Here is an 18817-nt window from a genome sequence, read left to right on the forward strand (position 1 = left end):
GGAGGTGCAGAGTATGTGAGTGTACACTAAGACACTAAACAACAAAGCCCTCACAGAATCAGTTACTACAGGATACAGAGTAATTTCTGGAATGTTCAGTCAATACTACGCTGACCTTTTGGAAGAAATTCTGGCTCCAGCCTAATGCTACTCATCCTAGGAAGAAGTTAGAGATGCAGCCATGGGCACTGCACCTTCTCAGCTGATGCTACAGTCATCAGTGTTTTAAAACTGAGGGATGAAAGAGGTAATGCCTATTTAAATACTCATAAATATGGAACAAAAAGCACAATACCCAGGTTCATGTGTGAAAGTAGTCCTTTAATAAAGATTTGTCCCCTTTCTAAGCTTACTACGAGTCTGGTCACTAAGAGAAACGGTGCAAACCAAGGGCAAGCAGGCTGTGGAGATGACTTTAGATGAACCTCCCTGAGGATTTGTGGGCAGCCGAGGCAATATAAGGGATTGCTGTGGCTGCAGAGGTACAGTCCCACTTGCACATCCCCCTTCCCGCTCCCAGCTGCAAAGAGCCACTTCCTCGCCAGCACAGCCCCTTCCGACCCCTTGGTAAGCCAGTTCAGCCTGATAAACTTGTGAAAAAATAATCTGTAGGAGAGAAAAATGAGAGTTTTTCTTTTTTTTTTTCCCCCCTTCTTCTCCTTTTTTAAACTTTAAGAGGAACTATTACGAATGCCTTGAGCAAAACTGCTAGTAAGTTCCTGCATATTTTTAACTTATGCACTAAATTAAATCAGAAATCCCTGGATGCTCTATACCAATTAACACACATCAAAAAGTCCTTGACATTTTTATGAACCCACAGAAACATGATCTTTGTAAGAATCACTTCTGCATAATTAAGGAAGTGGCGCTCTCTCACACAACCAGATAACTGTGTGGTGCCTGTGGATACTTCCCGCTGCACATTTAGCAGCTCAATAAGCTATGAATGCCTAAGCAGAGCTGACTTCCCCCACTTAGAACATTTGCAAAAGTACCTAGGAAAAGACGAAATAAAGGTAAAAGTGTCTTTTCTTCACAACATTATCTGCAAGACTTCCATTTCCACTAGAAAGAGAGATACACTTCAAATTAAGAATGATCTTCCTGTAACATCAATGTAAGGAACATGAGTATCACAACATCATGTGTTAAAAAGCTATGCTAGCTCTTTCACCCACACCTTCCAGAACTTCATCCTTTGACATTCATACTCAAGAGAAGTGACAACTCCCCTCTGAAAAGCCAACTACTGTCCCCAAAGGCTCCACGTAAACTGCACTGTGCCAGGAGTATGTAAATAGGGACATGGCCATCCTCAAACGCTACCCAAGAACAGGACACCACAGCTATTTTTAAGGAGGGTACAGTTCTTGGGATTCCCCAAGAAAAATTTCTACTGATGCCTATGAAAATAATTCTAGGAAGCAGCAACAGGAGCTAGTAACAATCCAAGAATAAACTGTCCTTGCAGATTCCCAAGTCAAAACACACAAGACTATCTGGGATTTCTGAAGTCTGCATGAGCTACCAAGATCCTTTTGTACTCCAAGTCCCAAAGACTAACACCCACTTACATGCACTAAATAGCCAATTTTCAGTTTATCCCGACTTACAAACTAAGTAGGTTGTTGGTAATTCTTAGCACCATTCGAATATCCAGAATGCTGCAGTTTTGAGGAAACTAGTTTCTTCCTTCCGAGCACAACAGAGAAAATCCTTTTTGCTATATATGCAGAAAGGTCAGTGAGCGCAGCAGGACACCTTGGGACTTTGTTCATCCATTACCAAAAGTCCCCATTTGTCTCTGAAAGGCAAAATTTTACCTGGTTTCTTCCTATCCCCTCCAACATTCACCCTTGGGACCTGTTATACATGTACCTTCCCACTCCTTTTTCCCCATCATACTTGAACACTAAAAGCTTTTTAATATTTGAAGCTTCATGTCTTACTTTTGTAGCACATTTTCCTTCGTTTGAAATTTAAAACTGTGATGTTTTTTGAGGAATTTGTTGTCAAGTTGAGCTGCATTAGTATAGTGACCTCAGAGTCGAGTCTGCCAGTGCAGGAGAGTTCGACACGAAACACTGCAAGCAGACAACAAGCAGGCGTTACAAAGTTCGAGCACTTTTCAGACATTGTGGTGAAAAAACATTTAAATAAAGGTCTTTTTCAGTGATGTTTATAACGTACATTTTTAAACAACTTGTTATTAAGAAATGCTATCTTAGTCTTCATGCCCTATAATTTCAGACAACTATCAAAACATTAAAAGCCACAGATTTTAAATTATGTGAGTTATATTAAAAGTTTACAGATTACTAAAATTGTATTTGTGTATAAATGACCATTAGCCACTCATTAGCTTTGAAATTAAAGTGCTGTCACAAGAGAAAATTCCATCAGCACAGAAAGCCAGAAAATTTCATTTTCCTCCTTGCCTTTTCAAATGCTTTTTTCACAACCATTCAGTTTAAATATTTTGGTCTCTGCAACTCTGACTGGGAGCAAAGCTTAAACTAACATGACATTATTTACTTTTTAGCTCATATACCAGTATTATTTATGCCAACAGAGCAGACACAACCAGCCTGATTCCCTAGGGTCTGCTTTCACAAAAAAAGTGGTACAAAACGATAACATCAATATATATTTTATTGCCCTTTGACTATCTAACAGAGTACAAAGAACCTTAGTTGAATGAGCAAGGAACTATAATCACCTGCACATTTCCTGATACAAATAAAATTATTTCTATAATAAATTCTATGGAGGAGCTAATACATACTCAAAATAAGTTTTCTCAGTTTTAAACTTACCATAAACTAATGTATTGACAAGTCACACATCTTGAAATGTCATCTCTGTAGGACAGAGAAATTAAAAGGCATGGATTTTAAAATCCATGTGACTGCTAATAATTTGTTAAGAGGGAACAGGAACCTTGTGTGTGTACATATACATAAAAAACATCACATTTCCTTTCCAGGAAAATCTTGATCTTCCACTAAACAAGAGGAAAAAAGTATTACTCAGACCAACAGTCTCAGTCTATAATACCCTTTTAGCAATGTCGTAACTGTTGCAGAAGGCCTGGAAACGTATTAGGTTTCCTAGAGAAAAATTATGCTCTTATGCAACACTACACACATTTTGGAACAAAGTACCACCAGAAAGCATTATCAGTATCAGCAGTAGCTGTGCACTTTTGGGGAATGGGGATTTTACCTGAAAGGGTGCGAGGAACTTCTCCTTGTAGAGAAATGTTGGCCTGGGGCATAGCCATAGCCATGGGATTATCCACCTGAAATCCCAGTTTATACTCAACCTGGAACAATAGTTGGGAGATGGAAAACACGTAAGAAACCTCTACAGTAGTAAAAAGAAATGCTACATACCTTTTCATAATTCTTCTTGAAATTAAAAAGAACTGTATCCTGTTTTCAAAGAATGCTGGAGATTTTAGGTGCCCAAATTCAAGGTTTCTGATATGAAGTCTAAATATCAGACTTTTGTGCCAGTTCAAATTAAGCAAGCCAAAACAGAAGCCACTCCTGAAATCATGCTTGAAAATTGGGGGCAGAATTTAAAGTGCTACTGTATTAAAAAAGAAAACAAAACAAAAGAAAAACACCACACCACAAGCCTCACTTGCTGATATTTTAAGCTTACTTGTTCAAAAGCCAGTTCGTTAAAACCATAGGAATTCAAGAAATTCCCCCTCCTCTAGACAGTTTTATAAACGACATAGCCAAAATGGTTTACAAACCATTTATTCAACTACAGTCAAAATTTTGTTTCTGCTTAAGAAGCTGATTCTGCAAATATTCATTCAAAAAAGTACAGGTCCTCTTGTAACTAAGTCATAAGCTGCTTTTGGAAATTCATCCTACCCCTTCATACTCAATTGAATGAATTTGGTTTGATGTTGTTTGCCCCATTAGTTTCTTTTTTTTTTTTCCCCTCCTTTCTAAAACATAACAGGATGCATTTATGTTATCAATTTATTTTTCAGTCAAGATGCCAAGGCTAGAGACACAACCCAGTTTCTGGGCTCTGGTAATAAACTGCACTACGCCCATCCTACAAAGCTGGCACAGAAGATGTTGAGCGGTAATGGAAGCGGGACTGCACAAGATCAAAAATTCCTATTCCAATATGCAGACAGACCCACGGAAACTCGGGGCAGGGACAGCAATGCAGGTAGCTCACAGCTGAGGTTGTAACAACAAGGGAACTCCTTCAAAGGTCCTATTCAAATTGGAAGTGACTGAACTGCCTGTGAATGTGGAATACGGTATCGAGTAGTAGGGCTGGTTTGCACCGTACCCAATCCATTGCAGGCCAAAATTCACATCTTGTGAGAAGTTACACCTCCAAGAGAAGAACACTGCCAGAAGTGTTGTTCTTCTCTGTCTCTCCTACTGCTGTCTTTCCTACTTAAGGACAGAAGAAAAAACCATTGCTCAAGTTTAAAAAAAAAAAATAATTAACATCTGGCAAAGACTAAACAGATCATTTCATATACAAAACCAAGTTGTTAAGTAACTGGAAATCCTTCAAAATGTAAGAACATATGCAAATCTTTTGACAGCTGTTGCTGCATGCTCCAGTCATGGTCATCAAGTGAAATACAAAGCCCTTTCCATTTTATCGGGGCTTGGTAATAACATCCTAGATGCTACTTTTATAGGTTCTTCTTGTCTCCAAAGATAAGTTTCTAGAAATCTCTAAAACACAATTGCTCTACATTTGATTTCCAAAGGCTTCAGTTCATGACTGCCCCTTCTGTGTGTTCAATGCACTACCAGAAGAGATTCCACAGCCAATAGCTTGTATATATGCACGTGTAGCTTGCCAGAAGCAAGAAGCATAAAATAATTCAAAAGAAGTGCTTAACCTTTCTAAAACAAGAAATGAACAATTTGGATACATACAGTCTTGATTTATTGCCTGCAATCATACAAATAATTCTTTTGCACCTAGCATATGCTAATTTTTGCCAAGACAAAAGCCACTAAGTTTATAATAGTGGGTATTCACTACACAATGCAGGTCATGTATTGAGCACTCCAACACAGAAGCCTGCTTACCTTGGATTTGGCATGCCAGCTGAAGTTCAGATTGTTGGTCTCGCTGGGTATTAAGAGATTGAAGGACAATGCATAGTGATTAACCACATCATTCCTCACGTAAGACAACTCTGCATCAAGACCTGTAATGAAAAAGAAAAGAGTAAGACGGGGAAGAACAGGATCAGCAGTAACACACCAGAACAAACAACTCGCCACACCACCAGGTCCACTTGTATTTGAATGTTTAAGCAAATACTTCCTCAAGTCCATAAATTCAACTACAGTTTAGAGATCAGCGCTCATGCACGTCAGTGTTAACAAGAGTGCTTCAAATTCTTACAAGGCAACAATTTCAGAGAGATTCTGCAGCCTAATGAACAGGTAAAAGTTGGAAGGAAACATGACTTTTCATACAATCCTCCAAAAGAGTCATTACAGACTCTCCTGAATGTACCCCCGTCTGCTTCTGGGAATCACGGGTCCGGTTTTGCTCTTACTCACAACTGTGTACACTCAAGACAAACTGCTTTGGCTGATCAGCTTGTTAATTGCAGGTAATTCTTCCTGGAATAGCTCATTTCTCGAGACTGAGACGCACAAGCACTATGGGATTATCTTCAAGGTAATTAGATTGTAACGCAAAGCACATAGAGGAGGAATGACATTTGCACACCAAGTAAAACGAATACTTTATGCCTACCCTTTGCTTTCTGAACATTTTAATAAACCTAGAGAATTGAAAGACCCACAAAACTATTTATTACAGAGCATTAAAGTGCATTTTCCTAAATAAGGTGCACACTCTGATATTACAAATACTGAAGCTGCCATTATCTTTTGCCGCACACATCGCAGGGTCACACTGCATACAGGGTAGGACCCTACAGCTTGCCCTGGGTGTCATTAGCAATTAGTGGTAAAGTAAGCACTACAATTTAAACCCCTTCCCTGCAGCTGTAAAATTAATCCCACCTCCATATCCTCAGGACAAAACCATACTGTATTTGTAACCAATACCATTTTGTCTTATCTCACACAGCTTTGCCTCCATCGCTCCCAATTAAATGCTACCCAGGCTCAGGAATATATTGACATGCTAAGAACAACCGGGTAAATCAGACGCAGGTGCACGCTGCAAACATGATCTACGCAGAGGGAAATGAGTTCAATTAAAATACTCACTGTACAATCAGGAACGTAAACAATGTTATTTTTATTATGGCTGGAAAGTCAAGAAAACTGGAGAGACTGTGACTGACTGCAAGAGGACAGCATTTCAGGCATCCTGAAGTTATTCCAAGAATCTAGGGAATAAGGAAAGGTGTGGGGTTTTCTTACGAAATAAAAATAAACAATCAAAGATAACTATTGAACTGTGTAGTCAAGCTGCATTTGAAGAAAGGGAGAATTAGCCTGAGAGAAATAATTCCTCCTATTTACTGCAAAAAACTGGGCACAGATCAGTGCAAAGTGATAAGCATTCTCTTATTCCGGAATGCGATTTAATCCACCTTGTTTTCACAAGATATGGAAACGCAGTTAAGATGTTCTTCTTCATTCTTGTTGCCGTTAACCACTTTTACTCTCTGCTGGCTCATTAATGTCCTGAAACTTAATCAAAACCCAAGAGTACGTAATCACAGATACTGGGGGGTAGTGAGGGGGAGAACCCTAGAGACTGGATGCATGAAAGGAATAATCCCAGGGAGAAATGCTCTCACACAGGACCTTGAACAGAAAAAGATGCAGGTGATGCCTTAAGTGCTGAATGTAATCAGCCTGAGACAGTACATAAACCAAAAAACTTAAATCTTTCTTCTCCAATTTGTCCATATTTCCACTCAATAATAAATGGCAAATGCAAAAGCCTATCCACCCGTAAAATCGGGAGGAGGGGAAAGCGCACACACACACCTGGAAACAAAATCAAACTTTGAAAACACCTGAAAGAAACCGCAAACTTCCAAAATAGCTTGCCCAGATAATTTTTATGTGTGTCCATGCTTATACATGAAATCTACCTTAGTTGTGAGATCTTTTCCGCGCTCCTTCCGTGTTTTCTAAATCTATCAGACACCTGCCATTAGATCTGATCAAGGACATGGGAAGTTTTATGGGCATAAACTTATAAAACAGAGTATTCAAATCAAACCCAGTAAGTACAAATTATTAAAAAAAAAAAAAAGGAGGACAAAAGGATTAGCAAGTGAAACAATGAAACCAAGCTGCTTTTGGAATAAAGGAAACCTTTTCTGGCTGGTCAATGGTCACACCAAGGGTCACAGAAACACTTTTGGAACTTGTAACACCATGAGATTTTCAAGGTGATAATCCCTGATTTAATATAATCTTTGTCGAGAAAGCAGTCACAGAAAACGAATAGGTGCACAGCAATAAAATTGCCTGATATAAAAAACAGCCTTTATAAAAATACTGTAAAAGGCTAACCCAATTGGAGCTGTCAAGCATAAATAACTTGGTGTGCAATAATATCTAAAGGTGTACAAAACCAAATTACGCTACAGAAGATCAATCAACTCTTTAAGCTTGAATAGCAGTACATCACTGAGTAATTCGATTATATAGGCCACCAATGTTTTAATGCCCGTACTGCCATAAAAAGCTGCACACTAACAGGCACTGCTAATTATGTGAATTTCAAAAGCATCGTGTAAGAGCAGCATGAGAATCAATGTCAAGTTTTATTGCCTCAAAAAAATTACACTCTAATTAAAAGACTGGCATATAAAAAAATTTAAGAGGTTTTCTAGTATAGCTCAACTCAAAAAAAGCAGAAGATTGCCCAGCGTAGGATCCTGTTTCTATCAGAGGTCTACAGAAAACGCCTAGGGGAGACTATAAAACCAAAGTACCCAGCCTCTGTGCTCCTAGCGTCTCTGGATCACAATCTCCCTAAACTAATAGGCAGTATCCTCCAACAGCTCCTCACTAGATATTTTTTCCTTCTATAAATTTAGGTAAATGCTTTCTCAAACCCTGGAAACTGATAGACATGTAGTTGGGAAATGTCAGCGCTTGAACGCTGTACGGCATTTTTTCCTTTGAAGTTTATCAACAATTAAAACATTTCCCCTATAGCCCACCTTTTCCCCATCAGCAAGCTACAGACAAAATTCAATTTGCCATGCACAGCTAAGAACTCGTGTTCACACCAGACAAGCGAGCTCCCATCTCCCCACCTCCAATCCGCCACATTATAGTTTTGCTTTCGGACCATCCCTCCATCCCTGATCTTTCATCCCCTTGATGCCTCCCCCACCTCAATCCCGAATGGCTGAAGCACTTTGTCTACATAATTTATCTCAATCAGGCCAGCAAAACATGCAGAAAATTGCAGTTGAACCTGCCGGTCAAAAAAGCACCTTGCCTGCACTGCGGACAGGCAGCCAGGTGTGTTCTGCCTGACACAAGGGAGCCCTCGCGCCGATGCCCAGCGATGCCAGGAGCTGCACCACGTCCCAGCCAAAAGGGAGGGCACTGGGAAGGTACGACCAGGTAAGGAGACGTAGCTCACTGATCGGAGCATTCCTGAGGCGGGCTGCCATCACTTCACTCTCACTGCACTCCTGGGCTCCCTCTGTTTCCCGAGTCTTCCACGTACAGGCAGAGAAAATTTCCCCATACCCACAGAAATTGCCTGGGCAATGCTGCAGCACTGTGCGTGCTCAGGAGCTCCACGGCGGGTGGACTCTGGACTTCTACAGTTAGTGCATTTTAGCCAAGACACGGTACGTTTTCCCCAATGCCACATGCTAAATTCTCACCGAGAAAAACCCCGGCAGAGCCTGGCGGGCTCCAACAGCCCTGTGCTGCTCAAGACAGGGGTGAGGCTCCCACTGCAAACACGTTGGGCAGATCCCATCCAACACTCCGCTTCCCACAAGTTCAGAGCAAGAGGATAATGACCAGCCTCGGTGGAGTGTCAAACAGGTTCAGTTATCTTCACTGAGTACTGGCTGTGAGCCAATACACTGATGGCTGTTCCATCAGTCACTTCGTTCCTTATTGACATACCTTTTGCATGCAATGAAGCTGTGCCTCCGCACTGCTTCCATTTCCAGACCATAAAGTGCTATTATTAACTCTTCCTGGAGTAGACATTAAAAACAGTTAAGGAGTTTGCAGAAAACACTTTAGGGTCTGTTACCATGATGGTTTAAATCTTAACTCAGAATTCTGCATTTCGTCTTTTTAGTTCAGACATGCATACTTACACTTGCCTTGCAACGTTCCTTATTTAAACCCTGAGCAAGCCAAGTTCAAGGAGTCAAGCTGGCACTACACAGGGAGGGGAAAAAAAAAAAAAAAAACACCAAACAAATGTGAGGCACCACTCCTCAGTCCCTGAATTAGGGAGGATGCTCAGGAGCAGCCCATATGGAAGGCAAGACTGCAGCAGCACTTAGATGGAGCTTATACTAAAACAATACTGTTACCTTATCCAGATAGTCTAGCCTTTTTTTTCAAAGCATTCTTCGGGCATAGGCAGCTTCAAAAGACGGTATCAAAGCAAGCAAGTCACTGCCAACACACAGCTGAAACCAACGACCTCAATTTTTTTTACTGTTTTTAAATGAGTAAATCCCTTTCAAACACAGTAGCAGCATAAGGTGTGATCAGCCTACGTAGCAGGTTGCTGAAGAAAAGAAGACAAACCCAAGGTTCCTTTCCCCAGTTGTTTGAGATTTCAAGAATGCTTAGTAAATTACTAAATGACTCCACTAAAATGTACTGACTGGTAGAAGCGGAGGGAAAATATAATTCTGCAAGACGTCAGGTGCGTCCTAAGGTGTTGAACACTTTTCGCCACCTTGCACTTTATGTAGGGCAAATGCACCAGCATCCTGGGACAAACACAAACTGGTATGTGATGGTTTCTGTCACACGTGGAATGATAAAAGGAGAAAACAAGTGGCTGTAGAAGAAAAACACCAATGCACTGAAAACAGACAGTTCTCCAATAACCATTTTCTAGGCAAAGCGATAAAACAAAGAAGTGGGGAACTTACAAAGAAATACCAAAAGATTGTTGGGTTCCATAAACTGCAGAGGAAGAAAAGAAGCTTTTCAGAAATGTTTCTGTTGGTTTAAGCAGTGTATCGGCGATCAGCAATGAACAGTTTTAAAACGTCGGCTGCACTTCTGCTTTGGCAAGTTTCCTGAAACAAGTCCGCATGCAGACAATGCACAACACTAAAGGATCTAGTTTCTCATTATTTGGACTTGACTAACCTACAGCAACCCACACGAAAACAGTAAGACCAAAGCTTTGCTTTGATTTTGAGGCAAAAACGCCACTCTTTTACCCAGGCAACCCCTAAATCTCATTATTAACTTCCACATCTTTGTACCTCCCAGCCTTGGGAGCAAACTTGAAAGAATAAATTAAAGTTGAACGCAAACAAAAAGGTAAATTTAAGCAGCACCATGGAGAAAGTCTGTCATTCTTTACACTGTTTAACATAACAAAACATCTGAAGAAGCTCAGAAAGGAAGGGGAGATGCCAATTTTCATTCCCAAATGCAAAAGATGCTGAGCAGCCCTTGTGTTCATGACAAAATTGGATCATGTCAGTCTAGCAGCCTAACAAAACACACTTCTTTTCAAATGCCCTTGTGTAAATGCAGTCTAGCTTCAACTTTTTTTTTTTCTTTTTAGGCACAATGTACAAAAGAACCTTGCCACTATCAGCATGGGAAAAAATAGCTTTTATTCTTATGAAGCAAATCTACCCTACAACATGCACTAGTAGTAACACATCCTTCTTAAAGATAATGACAGTATTTAGGTATCTGTTATCTCAGGTAACAGACTTCAAATCATCATAACATAAGTCTAGAAGATTATGTCTAAAAATCAAGAACAAATGTGCAACGTAAGAGTTAGATGAGATTGTTCTTCCTGAAATACTGCTTGCTACAACATGAATATTAGCCCTAGACTAACAGCAATCTGGTAACGAGAGCCAACATAATTGGCTTCCCCAGCTGCCTACCCAACCCTCTGGTAGATTCCTGTCTGTGTACAGAAATGACAGAAATTAGTGCCTGTTTTCTTAATACACTAGACTGTAATTCGCAAGTGTTTCTTCCTAAGCAGCTGAGAAACCTCTGCAGTGCGATGTCAAACCACCACAGCCCTCGCGCAGCAAGCCGCTCCTCCTGACTCACAGCCACTGAAATAAATTAATTGAGAAGAGTTCCACAGTAAAACAAGTTATTATCTTTATATAAATATTCTATTTGTTCAGAGGTTTGCGTGCTGCAGAGAATGCTGCCTCCTCTCCTGAGCAGCTCATCTGGGTTCGCCCTCTGGCCAGACCAGAAGCTTCCACTCCAGGGTGAGCATCCACATGAAAGAACATGAACCTTGAGCTTCAATGTCCATTCACCACCACTCGCACCCCATGTCTGTGCAACCTACCCCATAAATACACAGGATCCCATAAGCACACAGGATTCTCCCAGCGCTGGACAGTTTCCCTTATTGAAGAAAGATATCTTTACTCCCTCTTCCATTTTCCTTTCATTAAAAGCACACCCGAAGTCTGAAACGACGACTTTAAATCCTAAGCTTTCCCTTTTTTTGCTACAGGTTCTGCAAACGCATGCTGCAAAAAATCTGCTATTTTCATACCATCAGCCAAAGCACAAGGAAACATGGCTAAAGAATTAAAAATCAGCTCTTGACTACTGAAACTTTTTTTAATCAGGGTAGAGAGAACACTTTCCCAAAGCAAGCCTTCTTAGTTTGAATGTATTTAATTAGTACAACAATCAGCTTACACAGGGCTGAAGCTACAACTAGGAGTTAAAAAAAAAAAAAAAGAGAGACTTGAGTACAAACTGATCCACACAGATCAATTTCACTTAGAAAACAGCAAAGTATTAGAAATGTAATGCTAAGGATCTGAATATATACACACACAAAAAAAAACCCTTATATATCCTATTGGTACATATCTAGTATATACAACAACAAAAGTGAACTTTCCTTTAATAAAACAAGTAACAGATTATAGCCGTCTACTTGCAGTTTTACTTAAGTTTTCCACAACATTACAGTCTGCCAGTTATACCTGTTGGTCGGGAATTTGGGCTGAAATACATGCTTTTGAACGTCTTACAGGCCACAAGTCTCTGGAAAAGATGACCAATGAAAAATATTACAGGAAAAAAAAAGTATCAAATCTTAAGTAACACAGATGATGAAGAAACAGCTTTTCCTTCTCATAACACTGGCGCTAACAGTCTTGGCTGACTGTTGAATAGTCCTTCTGCTAAACACCCACCTGACACTTAGAAAAAAAAAAAAAAAAACCAAGAATCTCCCATTTTGGGGGGCAACTTCCTACCTCTACATGAAGTTCTTCACTGTTTACATGCATCTATCTCACCAAAGAGCTCTCTAACCCACTTTTCCAAACTTCAGTCTATGTTGTGCTAGAAAGAAGTGTCTTATAATCCAGTACCATAGACCTTGAAGAAAAAAGACAAACTACAGCATTGAGTGCATGGAAAAGAGACTAGAAATAAGATCCCAGCTTGACACATCACCAAAGCTTACCGAAACATGCACACTCTTTGTAGCTTTGCTCTAACCTTAGCTTAACACAACACACACTGATTGGCGAGGCTCCAGAATTAAATCCATTCTCACCTCCACAGAAAACCTCTCCCACCAGAGACGGATGCCTTATTACAAAGAGCACGGCTGCTTTGCAAGCTCACCTAACTCTACCCAGCAGTAGCAGAGAGCACATGGACTGTGGTTATTTACACAAACACCTTTGTTACCCAGGCAGAGTTAACTTTTCATGAGCTGGAAATGGAGTACAACACGCAATGCGTTCAATTTGAGGAACTACTCAACCTGACTTCAAGACAATGCTTGCATCCTTGAAAACCAACCTCCCTAGCAGGAAATCTTAGTAGGAAGCTTCCCAACACCTAGCAAATGAGGAAAAACTCAGCTGAGAGCTCTCATTAAATCCTCATGAATCTTCACTGAAGCATCATCCACAATTCACCTTATTGATGCTGTTAAACAGAATTTGCAAGTTCAACACCACAGGCAAACAGGATTTTTTTGACCAAAAGGCCCTTCTGAAACTCCCAGAACAGACTTCTTCCCTTCTACAGGAAGAAGCTTCCTCCAGGAGGTGGCACTTACTGAAGTGAAAGCATGAGGAACTTCGCAATATTTAACTCAATCCATACTAGAAACACGATGCTCATTGTTCCTAGGACCCAACTGCTTAGCCTTTTGTCTGTCTCTGAATGGTGGCGACATCACATTTCAACAGCCCGCCTGCTTATTCTTCTCTCCTTCACCTACAGAAAAATCTTCATTTTTCTGATAGGTAGGATATAAAGACCGCTGTGAAAATGGTTAGATGACGCTCTCCTTAATGGGGGAGGGAGACACTAACAACACGTATCTTACCTCAGTGCAGAATACAAGTAAACTTTGCTCCCCAGAACACCTTCTAAATGAAATTTAGAAAAAAACTGCCAACAAAACCAGCAGACACTTTGCTGTTAATAGCCAGAACAGTTACCTGTGTGAGTTAGCTGAAGGGCTGATTCCAAAGGAAACATGCAATACAGATGCACATTACAGATACTTGAAGGCAGAAGAAAATTAGTGCCAGTGACCTACCCAGCAGGCAAGGGGAAACAGGACAGACAGGAATAGGAATGGTGCAGACACAAGGTTGGAGGTTACTGAAAGGGAACTCTGTAATATAAAAGAATAAAGCTAACTTTAATGAGCAAATTAACTTTGGTTTTAGCACATGGAATAGCTAGGTATATTTATGGAATAAAAATGGAACTTATCAGTAAAGGCAAATGTCTCAATTATTGTAACATGAAGTTTGATGCTCCTCATGAATTAGAATGAAAGTAAACATTGAGAATAGAAAACAGAAAGGAACGTTCCATCCACATAAACCAGTTGCCCAATAGCACGCACCTTGAAATAAAATAACTTCAGATGAAATGCTTACTAGCATCACAAAGCTTTTGAAGTAAACTGCTGCAATCTTCCCAACCATAACTCAATCACCTAACCAAGGTATGTCAGACATCATTTGGACTCGTGAATAACGAGAATTCACAGTATTTTGGCAGCACCTACCCACAGAAGTGGTGCTGCCTCGGTTTTTGTTTGGGTTTTTTTTGTTTTGTTTTGTTTTTTGGGGTTTTTTTTTGTTTTTGTTTTGGGTTGGTTTTTTTTTTTTTTAGCTGTAGTAATGCACCCACATGCTGATTCAGTTATCCCTGAAGGCAAGACCATGAGGTACAACAGTGTAAGCCACCTTTAGAATGGTGTCCCTGGCAGTGGCCACGACTATTTCAGTAACAAGTACCCAACTAAGTAAAATTAAAAAAAAAAAGCTTTAAAACACACACACACACACACACACACACCCCCTCCTTCACTGCATCAGACCTCTCTGCCTCGAAACTCATGCTTCTAGTTCTGTGACCGACAGGACTGCTGAAGGGATAATGCACCCTTCAGATCTGTTGAGACGCTTTGGAAAGCTTCCATCACAGTGACACAAACGCAAAACCAAGCTCCACAAACTAAAACAGGTCTATTCACTTCTGTGGCATTCTCTGCACTCAGGAAAGCCACGGAGCTCAGTATATTTTTCTTTTCTTAGGAATTACTCTCCAAGGCCATCGACTAACTTCATAAAGGCTAAAACAGTTTTGAGAAGATAATCTTTAGTATATCAACCCGCTCGGCTTCATTGGTACCACTAGCATTATGTATTCTGAGAGGCTGCAGCTTTTCAAGCATACTAAGCAGCAGCCCTAGCACTTACATTACTGCTCTTATCTTTCCCAAGCAGCACGGTGAAATCAATATACTGGTTAATTTAATTACAGCTATTCAACACCCAGTAAGTGGCCGCAAAATTCTAAAGCATCGCATTAGTTTCATGCTGTTGCTTCTGCTCCCAGATCTCCAAAGCAGTCAGTGCAAATATGCGAGTTATCCGCTTGAAAGAAGGACAAAGGCAGAGATGGAAGAGAAATAATGCATTTGAAGCCTCTACCATCGCGCCCTTTGTACCGCCACAAGGCATCTTCAGAGAGTGTTAGCATTCATTCTTACATGGGATCTGCTGGTGCTACCGCCATTCGGGGGAGGAAAAAAAAAAAAAATCAATTCATCAGGCGCAACTCATTAAACGCACTTTACCCTTTACACACTCCCCGCTTTCACAGTCGAGAGCTGAAGTACAATTTTAATACTGCACACTAAGTCACTAGAGAAATAACTAAAGGCCCTTCCACTGCAAGAAAAGTAGGAGCCTCAGTGATATTTCAGCATGTATAGTTTCGGGTAGCAATTAGTCATCAAGCAATCCTGTTTTGCTAGAGCTTAGAACAACTATGAACCAAGATACATTTGGAATTTGTCTCATTAATTCAGCTTTTTCCATATCCAAACAGAACTCTGAATTGCAGAAGGGGAGGAGAAAAAACACAAGACTTCCCCAAATGCTTCATCTTTTCACATACCCACACACCAGTGTCCAGTATAGCTGCCTCCACAGCTCCCCACTCTCCGGAAAATGACACCCTGGGATTTTTTTCCTGCCTGTGAGCGTGATCCTAATCTCTTGTACTTCCCTCTGCCCAAGCAGTGTTTAGGAGCAGTTTCAGTCCCTGCCTTCCTCCCAGTATCGAGAGCCCTTCTTGCTGGCTTTCTCATGCATGCAGGGAGCTCCCTGCCTCCATTTCCTCTCTCTTGTTCCCATTCTGTCCACAAGCTGGAGGGAGAAAGAGAGCATGTATTCAGTGAGGCCAAACAATCAACACTGATAAATAAGATGCTGCCAAACAGAACACAGGTGTAAAATCGGAGCAGTGAGGAATGCAGCTTTGGGATATTCAACCCCCACTTCCCCCTATTAAGCTAGCCTTGGTCTCAGAGGTCAGATTTCTTCCAAGCCCCTGACATGTTATGAGAGCCACAAGCATTTATCACTAGACAGACCTTGGCCTCTCGGGAGCTGAAATGGCTGCGCGCAGAAGAGAGCCGCATAAGGAAGCCAAGCCGCCTGCTGCCCATGCAGTCCCTCCTGAACCACCAATTTGCAGCAGCAAATGGCATTCTTGGGGTACGATTCACACAGAGCCCCCAGCATTTTTAAATCCCAACACATAAACTGGCATGATAAAGCAGGCCAAAGAAATCAACCACCCATCCATCTCAGCAACGCCGTGTAGATTGATACACACAAGGTCTTAAGTATTCCCCAGACTTCCCTCTTAAGGGCAGTCACACAGAATAAATTATTTCAAAGCAACGCTAACCCGGACTAGAAGCTGCCTCCGCTGGCATCACTCCCTACGGCCTTCCACAGGCTATTTCAAACTTCTAGAAGCGTACTCTTCTGCGGGTTTGCAAGCATTACAAATATTGCAGAGGGTTTACATGACTACACGCATCTCCAAAGAAACGGCCATCCACATGCTATTTGAACTTTGCAAATTAAAAGTGAGGTAATAGAATGGAAAAGGGCAGAGGAACCCTAAATGCAGCTTGTTCTCATAAACCTCAAAACAACATCGACATGAACCGTGGTACTCAGTAAATCAGACGGACAAGCATCCAAGCACACTGAAAGGCTCCAAAATGAAAACAGATTGCTCAACTCCGCGATGCAAGCGACTTGTCACAACCTGCTGCAGCTTGCAAGCGGCCAGATGTGGCTGCATGCACCCTCCGAACACCCTGCTAGCCTTAATCCCCCTACTTCGCCAAAACGGACTCGAGTGACAGTTTGCCTGCAACACAAAAAAGCCAATCTAATAAGCACTTATCACAGACTATCATTAGACAAAAGGGCTTTACAGAGCAAGGTAATTAATACAATTATTCTAAAAACAGCACATCAGAATCTCTTCAGGCCATCAGCAATTCAGTTTTGTTACAGTGCATGGTATCTGGCTAGATTAGAAACTCAGCTTTCCATCCAGCAGCATACACCAACAGTAATCTTTAATGTTAAGTCCCTTTTGAATGGTAAAACGAAGCATTAACATGCAGGCTTTTGCAATTCTGCAGAGACAGGTGTGTGGACAATAGCAACACAATACTTATTTTTGCATACAACATGCAAAAAACTACTGTTCTTCAGCATCAAGTACTTAAAAGCTAAAAAACAAAGACTTAATAACAGAACCATATTCTGAACTGTAGGTCACATACCACATAGACACTTAGGGTACTCAAACATCTATCTGCTCTTCAGTGGACATCTCATTCATCCTCCCGCAGCTACAGAGAGGCTCTTTATTGTAATTTTTCTGTCCTAAAAAGAGGCACCATGTACAAGCACCTGCCAGTTACCCATCTCACGTGGAAATTTATCTTGGGTGCTACTAACAAAACTCACAGCACTAGCTCGCTGGTGGCAGTCTAGGTAGCGATGCTGTCAAAGACAGGTGTGGTTAGGCTTTGAATGAGGCCCTGAAACATTTCAAGAACAACAAGAACGAAATACTTCAACATTTCAACAATTTGAACATCCAGCTCATCCCAACACACTGATTTTCAGCTCCCTTTCGTAACAAAGACAACTAACCAGGCAACAGACAAAGGAACAAGAGGATTTCCAGTCGCTACAAATGCAGCACAAGCACCATAAAGCACTTTTGACATGAACTCCTGTTGTTACCTCCCCAAAATAGTGACATTAAGAAAGACGTTCCACACTGTAAAATTAAGACACTGCTCGATCAACTGCGGCGTCAAGTACAAGATGCTCAGTCGCTGTTTGAAATTCTCAAAGCTGCATTTGGTCTATCATTTACTAGGGCTCTCCTCAGCCCTGGCAAGGCTACACCTGGAGTACTGGGTCCAGTGCTGGTCCAGACACAGAGCTACTTGAAAGAGCCCAACAAAGGGCCACAAAGATGATTAAAGGGAGTGGAGCACCTCACCTACAAGGAGAGGCTGAGAAAGTTGGGGCTGTTCAGCTTGGAGAAGAGAAGGCTCAGAGATCTCAATGTACATACTTATCTGAAGGTGCATGCAAAGAGGACAGAGCCAGGCTCTTCTCGGTGGCACCTGGTGACAGGACCAGAAGGAACAGGCACAAACCGAAACGCAGGAGGGTCTGTCTCAACATGAGCAAAAACTCTTCTACTGTGAGGGTGACTGAGCACTGGCATAGGTTGCCCACAGAGGTCGCAGAGTCTCCGTCCTCAGAGATGTTTGAAAGCTTCTGGACACGGTGCTGGACAAATGGCTCTAGGTGGCCGTGGACCAGATGATCTCCAGAGGCAACCTCAACCACCGTGTGAGTCAGCAGTACTATTTGAAAAACAAACAACTCACTGCTATAATAGATTTTGCATCTTACAACCAGACAACTCATTTTAGTAAGCTGCACACTGGCTTCAAATGAAATTCTAGAACACATAAGAAAGAGTCACACAAGTGTTAAATTAATTTAACTCTGTAATTAAGCAAGTGCAAATATAAACCCAACACAAGATGGCATTCGATACGACTACTCAGAAAAAAAACTAGGCCAAAGAATACGAAGTTTGCACACTCAATGTCAACATTGTAGGACTTCCGACTTCAAGATTCTCCTGTAATTCTAATTTAGCCCCCCATACATATACATTATGACAGGCCTCAGTTATGCGGTAACATAGTATTTCTCCCCACCCCACCCCCCCCC

At 41.2% G+C, this 18817-nt stretch overlaps 1 protein-coding gene across 1 annotated transcript in view; it reads right to left on the reverse strand.

Moving 5' to 3' along the window:
- RYK (receptor-like tyrosine kinase) overlaps positions 1 to 18817 on the reverse strand; it is a 74829-nt gene that overhangs the window by 40263 nt on the left and 15749 nt on the right. Inside the window, exons 3-5 of the mRNA XM_009887348.1 lie at positions 5094 to 5215; positions 3229 to 3328; positions 1953 to 2087 (exon numbers count right to left, since the gene is read on the reverse strand). Coding sequence (XP_009885650.1) covers positions 1953 to 2087; positions 3229 to 3328; positions 5094 to 5215 — 357 coding nt within the window. The remainder of the gene's footprint in view (positions 1 to 1952; positions 2088 to 3228; positions 3329 to 5093; positions 5216 to 18817) is intronic.

Source organism: Charadrius vociferus, unplaced genomic scaffold, assembly GCF_000708025.1.
Source record: "Charadrius vociferus isolate BGI_N301 unplaced genomic scaffold, ASM70802v2 scaffold2016, whole genome shotgun sequence".
In the NCBI taxonomy this organism is placed as follows: domain Eukaryota; kingdom Metazoa; phylum Chordata; class Aves; order Charadriiformes; family Charadriidae; genus Charadrius; species Charadrius vociferus.